At 32.1% G+C, this 10,942-nt stretch overlaps 1 protein-coding gene across 1 annotated transcript; it reads left to right on the plus strand.

Annotated features, from left to right (window-relative positions):
* Window positions 1-3,172: 3,172 nt before the first annotated feature.
* LOC107062581 (uncharacterized mitochondrial protein AtMg00810-like) lies at window positions 3,173-3,739 on the plus strand. Its single transcript, XM_015313384.1, has 2 exons — window positions 3,173-3,496; window positions 3,593-3,739. The coding sequence occupies exons 1-2, from the start codon at window positions 3,173-3,175 to the stop codon at window positions 3,737-3,739; spliced, it is 471 nt and encodes a 156-aa protein (XP_015168870.1).
* The last annotated feature ends 7,203 nt before the right edge of the window (window positions 3,740-10,942 follow it).

Consider the following 10,942-nt stretch of genomic DNA (forward strand, 5'->3'; position numbering starts at 1 on the left):
CTCAGTACGTGAAATGTACGAGCATGTAAGAGGAATTCTAAATCATACACATAAGCTTGAAAATAATCTAAAAGGAAACTGAAGAACTTACCTGGCTCAACTCAACTCAACATAACTGAACTCATTTCAATATAAAGAAGTTTAAAACAAGTGCAATATAAAGAAAAGGAAAACTGTTTAAAACAAGATGTTAACTCATAATCATAATATCATAAAAGGCATAACATGCTCCCTCTCAAAGTTTACTTGTGCAATGCATAAATGAAGCCCCATATCCTTATTCATACTAAGCAGAACCCTTTGCGGAACCATGCAAATACTGATGTGGGAGTTTCTCTAACCGACAATCATCACTTAAAAGCTATAGTGATGATACAACACTTTACCTCACATTGCCAAGGACCATCTTATACCTTGCCATCAGTATAAGGCCTAACTGAACTTAGTGGATCCACTAGACTATGCGAAAAAGATTCATCTAAAAAGTATGACCCTTTTCTACCCATGATGGCTACATGGTTTTCATGGAGACTTGAGTTAATATGAAACTCGCATCCCCACATCGGTGCTCAATAATACTCCCAAAATATAATATTAGTTCTTTATGTTTAAAACATACTTCTTTCTGTGATTTGAGATAATTGCTTAAAAACTTAGCTCAAAGGCTATCTTGGAATTCAAGGTTTTCTCTCTTGCTTTATTGTGAAAGCAGTTACTCTTTAACTGAAAACTAGCCCAAAGGCTCTTTACTGAAAAACTAGCTCAAAGGCTCGTTTGGGAATACTTCGTATTTAAATGTGAAAACATTTTCAACTCTTTTGGGAATATTTAGTCCCCATATACTTTTGAAGAAATGAACTTCAACTTTACTCTTACTCTTTACTCAACTTCAAAGCTTAAGTCTTAAAACAAAGTTTAAACATTTGTAAAAGACATCTTAAAATATGGTTCATGCCGAATGATGGACATGAACGACTCAATGCAAGGGTTTCAATAACCATAGATAGAACTCAATACTTGGAACTCAAGAACTTCAATGATACTACTCATCTCAAGATTTTTCGACTTATAGTGTTCATGCGAAATTATGAGCATGAACAATTCAACTCATGGACTTCATGGGTAATAGGTAATAGTCCCATGATTTAGATTATAATCTCGGAAGGGTTAGGAACTTGATACTCAAGACTTAGAACTTAAAGATACTACTTCTTTCAAAAATACTAAATTGATGGAGATCATGCGAAAGTTATGGGCATGAACGACTTGACTCAAGGTTCAAAATATCAATAAGGAACTCAGGTATACGACTCTTCTCATTCTCATACTTACTTACTTAAAACTTAACTCAATCGATGGTGGATCTCAAAAGATTCACAATTAAACTCAAAGACTTTCTTGAACTCTACTCTTAAATCTCTCTTGAATGTGAATTGTGAATTCAAGAGTTATGGTTCATGATATGAAGGATCTAGGTGATAGTGTAGACTCATGAGTACATTCTCCTTACTCTCATGCTCACTTACTCGAGTCTTGAAACAAGTTATTAGAACTTGTAGAAGACTCCTCAAAAGGACTTAAAGGACTTTCTTAGAATGTTCGAAAGAATTCTCAAAAACTTAACTCTTAACTCTATCTTGAACTTGAATTATGGATTCAAGGTTGTGATTTGTGACAGGAAAGATCTCATGATATTTAGGATTGATTTTAGATAGCTAAACATGAGAAAAGATAAAAAAAATTCACTGCTTGGAAGCTAATCTGCGACGCAGAGACGCAATAAAATAATTGGTCGCGAAATAACTTTTGACGCAGAGAGGTCCATGACCTCTCCGCGACGGGAAGACAACTTTATGAAATGGGGAGGCAGGTCCGCGACGCAGAGCTAAGTGCCAAATTTACCCGACTTTTTCCTTCTTCATTTTCTAACCCCAATTCACCTAAACTCGATTCTTTTACTCAATGTTTCTTTAGATTTAGATAACCATCACATGTACACAAGAATATAACTCAAAACTACTCTATAAATCGAAACAATAATCTCAAGAACTCCTAAATCTCAGCAAAATTCAAGAATGTAAGCAAATTCAAGAACACATATCAATAACATCAGATTTTCAACTTTCTAGAATGAACTTAACGCTGAAATTTACGTGATTGGCGTGTGGGTGAACAAACCCAACACTATGGAAGCTTGCATACCTGAAAGAACCATTTTTTTGCAGCACTTGAAGGAAAATCTCGAGAGATGAACCCTAGCCTTAGCGTTTCTTGAATTTCTTGAGCGCAGAATCTTTGGAGTGAATGAGAGGGTTTAGATTTAAGAAAACTAATTTTCTACACGTTTAGGGCAATTAAGATGACCTCCTAAGGGTTTTTAGGACTAAAATACCCCTAAGGAAATAATTAAAACAAGCTGGGAGTCGGAAAGATCTTTCAGCAGGGAGTAAGGTCCGTGTTAGCTCCGCGTCGCGGAGCTTCTGCCAGGTTTGCGCGACGTTAGTAAGTACGTCAAACTTTTTACTCAGAGCTCAGAATTTAGCAAACTTGGTGGAGTTGGAAAGAGGACCTGAAGGGCTTTAATTTTCTATCTTGAATCTCACCTAACTCATCTTGTAGTAGGAGTTATGGTCGTTTGAAGTTGACTTAAAACTTAAGAAAAACTTAGGAATGACTTGAATGAACTCTCTTCTTCTTGGAACTCAAGTTGCTACAAATAGTAACCTTAACACTCAAGAAATTTTAAATTTCTTGCAAAAATCTCACTCACTACAAAGAAAGGTTCAAGTCTTAGCTCAAAAGTTTTCCGGGGTGTTACAAAAGTGTGCAGGCTTTTAAAGTCCTTGTATGGGCTCAAGCAAGCCTCTAGACAATGGAACATAAAACTCACTAAAGCCTTAACTTCAGCTGGTTTTCATCAAAGCACAAGGGACTACTCTTTGTTCATTAAGATGGATGGTGACAAGATTGTAGTAGTCATGGTCTATGTGGATGACTTGCTACCTACATGAAATCATCATTCTATGATTCAACACACCAAAGAAACACTACATACAGCTTTCAAGATCAAGGACTTGGGAGAACTTAGGTACTTCTTGGGTATTGAGTTTGCAAGAAGTAATGAGGGGTATTGATGCATCAGATAAAATATTCACTGGAGTTAATAGCAGACATGGGACTTGCAGGTGCTAAAACTATCAATACTCCTATGGATCAGAATCACAAACTCACTACTGTTGAGTTTGATCAACATATGTCATCAAATTCTGAGGACTTGGTGTTAGAAGATCCTACTGGATATCAAAAACTTATTGGGAGGCTTCTATATCTCACAACTACCAGACAAGACATTGCTTTTGCTGTGCAGAGTTTGAGTCAATTTATGCATTCCCCCAAAAGGTCTCATTTGGAAGCAGCCATGAGACTAGTTAGATATGTGAAGCATGCACCAGGGATGGGAATAATGATGTCTGCCACTGGTGATGATCTTCTTAAGGTGTATTGTGATGTTGTTTGAGGTGCTTGTATTAATAGCAGAAGGTCTATTGCTGGTTATCTAGTACATTATGGCAATTCTCCTATTTCTTGGAAGTCTAAGAAGCAGGCCACAGTCTCTAGGAGTTTAGCAGAGGCAGAATACAGAGCTATGGCATCTTCAGTTGCAGAAGTAATTTGGATGACAGGATTGTTCAAGGAGCTTGGAGTAAATATCAAAGTTCCTGTCACTTTGTTTTTCTGACAGCAAATCAGCCTAGCAAATAGCTGCTAATCTTGTGTTTCATGAAAGGACTAAGCACATAGATATAGATTGCCATTTTACTAGAGATAAAATCCAAGAAGGGTTGATTGTCACTGCCCATTTGTCTTCATCTGAGCAGCCTGCAGACTTGTTCACTAAAGGTCTTGGGAGAGCCTCACATACTTATTTGATGTCCAAGCTGGGAATGAAGAATGTCTTCTTAGCTCCAAGCTTAAGGGGGAGTGTGAATGAGATTGGTAAATGCATCAATGTGCCTTAGTCTTCACATTAACTAGTTAGTTAGAAGTTAGTTAATGGTAATTACAAATTAAGCTAATTAGTGAGAATTAGTTTGTTAGAAAGTTAGTTAGGAATGTGTGTATTAAGCATTTGTTGTTAGCTGTGTGTATAAAAGGACAGCTCATTGTATTCAGTTGAAGCATCAATGAAAATATCTTCTCTTTTCTTATCTCTTTTGATTTCTCTTTGTGTATCTTCATTGTTGAGATGTTAATTCATTCAACTTCACAGATTCCTTGATGTGTCGTAAGGCCAATTAATGTAGTACTTAAATTAGAAAGAAAAAAATAGGTCAAATATTTAACAAGATAACGAGAAATTTACATCGATTGATATGCTCTTTATATAATGTGGCAATTAATTCACCATTAAAAAAAAGTTCACCAAATTAACTATGTCATCTAAAGGCATCAATTTTCTACAATATAGTACCTCTTTGTGGTTGCAACGACTAAATTGCTAAAGAAATTTTCAAATGAAACAAAGAGGACTAAGACATCTGAGTTATCTGTATTCACATCTTCTTTTTTTTCTAAAAAAAAAAAAAAAGCAAAGATAACTAACATTTGAATTTAACAAGGATGATGATATTTTCGAGTCTGAATATTTTTCTTGTAAATTAGCGTTATAATCCATCGTATTATAGCCACTTACTTACGTTTCAATCTATGAGAACATCGTAGTTATTTGAAATTTTTACGCCTTTTTTTTTTAATATGCAGATACATTAAAACAATATTGTAAGAGTAATAAAATAATTTATAAAATAGCTATGTAATTGCGGATAATCTGACAAGAATCTAAGGTCATGGACTAGTAGCCCGAAACCATTCTAATAGAGTTTTTTTTTTTGGTTGTTCATCCGGTGTCCGGAGCCCACATTGGAGCTCCAACGAAATCCGAATCGCGCACTGCATGACCCATTTGGGGGTGGCGCTTCCAACTGGATTTTCTCAATACCTTGGACTCTAACTCGAGACCTCTGGTTAATGGTGAAGCACTCCCACCAGTGCACCACAACCCATGTTAGTATTCTAACAGAAGTTTAATATGTTATCAAGTAGCATGTGGTTATCACTTACTCCATCCATATCAAAATGAGTGACCTGTTCTTATAACTCCATCTGTTTCAAAATGAATGACCTACTTTTCTCCATAGTTTATTTATAAAAGAATGACCCCTAACCTTTTTTGACAATATTTTAATTTAAACTTTCCACGTGACATGTTTAATGCAACAAGACTAAAATACGTTTTGGTAAATTTGATATAACTTTAATTTAGGACCACAAGATTGAAAAATCGTCTTTATTTGTTTAAACTTCGTATCATGTTAAACTAGACCATTCTTTTTAAAACAAAGAGTGCATTAGTTTTTGTTTTTTTTTTAAAAAATATTCGCCTGTCAGAGTAGAGTATCAAATTTTTAAAAGAGAAACATCATGAATTCATGATAGTACGTAACTATTCATGCATTTTACTAATATATTGTCTCAACGGAAATCTTATTAAAAAAAAAAAAAACTAAAAAACTATAGCAACATAGGGAAGGGGTAGTAGGAGTAATAAAAGAGTTTATAAAATAGCTAATTTATGTAGCCGACACACAATTATTAGTATGTTAGCATAGATATTTGATACTACACAGACTAGGCAACTAACCCTTAGCCCAAATCTACTATGGTAAAATGAGGCGATTTGTAACCATGTTAGAATTTATAAAATTGTGATCTTTAATTTTGTCATATTAAAAATGCAAGAGTCGTTGTATGTAGGAAGGAATAGTTAGTTAATATCAAGCAAATTAAATTGCCAAATTTGAATGCCTCCCTGAGTTGTCCTACCTATTACATTAATTAATTGACTCCTTAGAAGTTAGAAGCCATTTTGTCTAGCCATGATGTCTTGTATGTTAGCCGGCCACCAACTAGAGCCCAGAGTAGCCTAGCTACGCGTAAAACTTACTCGCACCGGATGTATACACCATTTCAATACAAGCATGATATGTTTTTAAATTTATAGTTCATTTTACTTAACCTTAATTAATTAACATGTGTTTTATTGCATTAAATCACATAATAATAGAAATTGCATTAGTTTGGTATATACACCCGGTGAGGGTAAATTTTTTCCACCTATATAGCTACCTTAATCCCAACCCTATTATTGCACTTTTACTCTTTTCGTCCACTTTTAATTGTCATGTTTTGCTTTTCAAAAGTCAAATTGACTAATTTTCAAAGTTAACTTAGATTACATTAATTCAATATTTTATACAAATAATTTAGATATTCAAAAAATATAAGAAAAGTACTATGAATTGCAATTTTTTGCATATCAATATGATAAAAAAAAAAAGTACATCGTAAAATGTTAGTCAATTTTTTATAAGTTAACTCTAAAAAAGAAAACCATGACAATTAAAAGCTGATAGAGAAAATAATAACCTAAACCTATATATATAAATAATATAATCCTTTCCAAATTGAATAATATTTTTCAAAATAATTTGATTTGAACTTTCCATTTTATGACGACCCTTTATAATTACATCGTTGTTATTTCATGTTCCACACTAAGAAAGTTGTTTCAAATGTTCTTTGATAATATACATAGTTAAGATCATATATCATTTCAAAATTTCAAATTTTACACTCAATTAAACTATGTTATATAAATTGAAATGAGAAAAAATAATTATAAGAAGTAAATTTGCCAAAATTGGATGTCATCCACATAGTTGTCCTAATTAAGAGCAACTCCTACCTATTTACTAAAATTGGATGCCTCCCATACATAGTTGTCCTCCCTCTCTAGTCCCTATGTATATACATATAAAAAAATAAGTACCTTATTTTGTGTAGCCTACACATATATAGTCCCAAATTAAACCAACTATGGCGCTACACTATATTTCCTATGATTCTATGACAATAGTTTAATATTACAATTTTTAAAAGCTGTGGAGAAATATTTCTGGTCCCTCTTTTTTTATATTTATTTGAAGAAGAACAAAGTATAGGTTATATTAGCCGTTTAATAGGAACAGTACTGGCAATCACAGGATAATAATCCATAAGTACACACTTAAATAACGGCATTAGTTCATTTTGTATACTATAAAACATTTAGCATTTCAGTTTCGTCCTAATAAGTAAGTACAAATAGAACATCTAAGAATACTTCAGGGAATTAAGATTACAAATGATTTTGTGACCTCTTTGGGATTTGGGCTGATCCAATATCTCACTCTTCTGGCCCAATTCAACGTCTAAATTGTGCAGAATAACAAACATGTAAACCATAATATTAAATGCTATAGCTATTGTTTAGGAAAATTCTAATTCGCATCTATAGTATCACCCAATCTTGTTATTTGTCTGATTTGTATAAATTCAGAATTTGTATAATTCGGTCTTTATAGTGTAAATCCAGAATTTTGTATATGCTTACCCTAACTATTTGCATACGATTCTTTTATGAAAAACTCAAAATAAATTATCATGTTTGTATATTGACAAGCGAAATATACAAACCGAGTTCTGAAAAATTCCTAAATGTATAAATACAAAATTTGTATATACTTATCCTATTTGTATATTCGCAAGAGAAATATACAAACGGACAAAACTATATAATCACAACCTCCATAGCAAACGAAACTATAGCTATGGAGCGTAATTATCGAAACTATAGTTATAGAGTCTTATTATGTCTATTATGTTTGTTACTTCTGAAATTTTGTCAATTAATTTTGTACTACGGAATATAATGTTGCAAAATGTGGCATGATTTTACTCAACTCTAAGATTAAAAAAAAAAAACTAACGAAACAATATATATACAATGCTTAATTTTTATACATAGAATAGTTCTCTTTAAATTTTACCAAACAAATAATATATTTTCGACTAGTCGATGGCTCTTATTCGTGGCAATGAAACTCTTTGGAACACGTTTGATCATATCACCTTTTCTTTATATTTAACCCAAAAACATCCTTAGAGTTTGTGTAATTACATAAAACTTTTTCATTGATAAAGTACACATTAGCGCGCGCATATATATACATATATACACATATATTCTCCTCATTTGTCTCTTATTTTTCTTGTATGTACTAAACTACTAATCTCTTTCCTTCCTTTCACTGATTGTCAAACGTACCTTACCTTAATCGGCCCACATACCAGCAGTTGGGCCTAGCCTTTTTGTGGACGATGAGTAAAATGCGGGCCATTGACTCCTTTAGCCAACAAGAGGCAATTATGAAAAGTTGGGCCTCACCTTCTTGGGGACGACGAGAAAGCGGATCATTTAGAGCTCGTTTGGATTGACTTAAAGAAAGTAGCTTTTAAATCAAAAATGAAAAAGTCAAATGTAAATAACTTTTTAGTCAAAAAATAAAAAGTAGGAAGAGACCTACTTTTGATTTTTGAATCATTTTAATTCATGTTTTACCTTGCCACACACTTTCTTACTCTTTTTGCCAACAAGAGGTAGTTGATAAGACATAGCCCCGACAGTTGATACCTATCCTCATGACATGTTTTATGAGAAAATTTAAGTGCTTAATAGGTGGCTTGAGGCTTTGAACTAAATTAAAATGCGATAAAATGAGTTGAATTAATAAATGGTTCTTTTTGTCAAACTTTGTCCAAAAGCTAGTTTGTTTGAAATGTGTTGAGTTGAGATGAATCAGGCAATGAGTTGTATCATAATTTGTTCAGTTTTATCAAGTTAACTTCTTCGTTTGTTTTATTATAATTTATTCAATTACAAAGAAAACTAATCCACCAGAAACTTTTTTTCATTATTATAGTAGTAATATATAACATATTTAATGGGTTTTTTTTTAGCTTAAAATATTTTGATAAGGTTTTTTATTTTTCAACTTGAATTTGCATATTAAGCACAAATTGGTTCAACTTTTAGATGAACTAAGTTAATAAATAGGTAAATCATTAATCAATTCAAATGTAAACGAATTGAACTAAACATATTTTTATGAGTTAGTTTTGTCATATCTCTAGACTTGACGTGTTTTAGCAACTACCAATAATGAACTTAAGAAGGAAGCCACTATAGCATCCATTTTAAAGACCAACTAAAGGTATCAAGTCACATCTTTCAACGAATGTGACAAGCTCTGCACCTTAGGAAAAAGGTATCCCAAGTTGATTTCTATGCACTACTACGAGTAGGTATCACGGTTAGTGTTAAATACAACCTCACGAGAAAATTGACATTTAATACCACCTCACATTTGTGAAAAGATATTTAGCTAAAATGAAAATAAAAAGTAAACAATAAATTTCTATCTTGCTTTTAATTGTTATGGTCTTATGGAGATGGTGTTCAGTTAATTTGCACACCTCAATTAATTCAAATTAAAATCTTTTTGTTGGCCTTCTCATAGTAGTCGAGCTAAAAAAAATTATAATTTTTTTAAAAATAAACCTCTTATTTTTATCTGACTCCGTCCTGTTCTGCCATCTCATTACGAGAATGTGATACGCAGTAAGGAAGGAGCACTAGCTAGCTGAGATATGATGGCTCAATTATTATTTTAAAGGTTGGAGCTGCGTGGCACTAATGGTTAAAGTCCATGTAATTAAATAAGCATATTGACAAGACGAAGCAAAAAGCGTATTTTTTTAATTTGTGGAACCATAAGTCTCAGTGCTTTAAAAGCACTCAATAATGTGTTGTTATTGCACTATGGGACCTAGCACACCTTTTCTCCGCCAACTGCTATTCATTTTATGAAGATTCAACCATTTTATTTATAGAATAAAATTACTCCGACTTGTTTCAATTTATTTTTCTTATTTTTTTTAATAATTTTTTATTTTGAACTTTTCAGATGACGTATATTCAGTTTAACATAACAAGCTTTCTTAAATATCATATAAAGTCAAAATAAAACAATACAATTAAAATGAAGTGATTGATTTTCAAACTTCACACAATATATTACTTTTACATCACAAGTTTCAGAATTATTTAAGAGAGAATTTTTTTTTGTAGTATCTTTTTACGTGACAATAAAAACACTCAATTTATTTAAGGGAAAAGGCTCAAATATGCTATCGAACTTTCAGAAAAAGCTCATTTATGCCATCCGTTAAAAGTTTGGCTCATCTATGCCATTACCGTTAAAGAAAAGGCTCATTCATGCCATTATTTTTTAACGGTGATTTTGCAAAACCATTTTTTTACACATGGCCAATTATAATTCGGCCACGTCATTATTTTTTTAAATAAAAAATCAAAATTTTGAACAAACATTTTAACGGTGGTTTTGCAAACCATTTTTTACATGTGGCCAATTATAATTCAGCCACGTCATTATTTTTTTTATACTAAAAAATCAAAATTCTGAACAAACATTTTAACGGTGGTTTTGCAAAACCATTTTTTACACGTGGCCAATTATAATTCGGCCACATCATTATTATTTTTATAATAAAAAATCAAAATTCTGAACAAACATTTTAAAAAATGGTTTTGCAAAACCACCGTTAAAAAATAATGGCATGAATGAGCCTTTTGTTAAACGGTAATGGCATAGATGAGCTAAACTTTTAACGGATGACATAAATAAGTCTTTTCTGAATGTTCAATGGTATATTTCAGCCTTTTCCCTTTATTTAATTCAAATTATGCTATCTTTTTCATCATTAGATAAGCATACAAAATAAGAGCCGGTTTGAATAAGCGGTAAACAAATTAGCTTTTAAATCAAAAAATAAAAAGTCAAATTTTAAATGACTTTTAAGTAAAAAAATAGGGGGGAGTCATTTTTTTTATAAAGTCATTTTAACCTTATTTTAAGTTATTTTTAACGTTGTTAAACATTCTCAAAAGCTAACAATGACTTAAAAATAGATTTGACCAACT

The sequence above is a fragment of the Solanum tuberosum genome, unplaced genomic scaffold, assembly GCF_000226075.1.
Source record: "Solanum tuberosum cultivar DM 1-3 516 R44 unplaced genomic scaffold, SolTub_3.0 scf00012, whole genome shotgun sequence".
Lineage (NCBI taxonomy): Eukaryota > Viridiplantae > Streptophyta > Magnoliopsida > Solanales > Solanaceae > Solanum > Solanum tuberosum.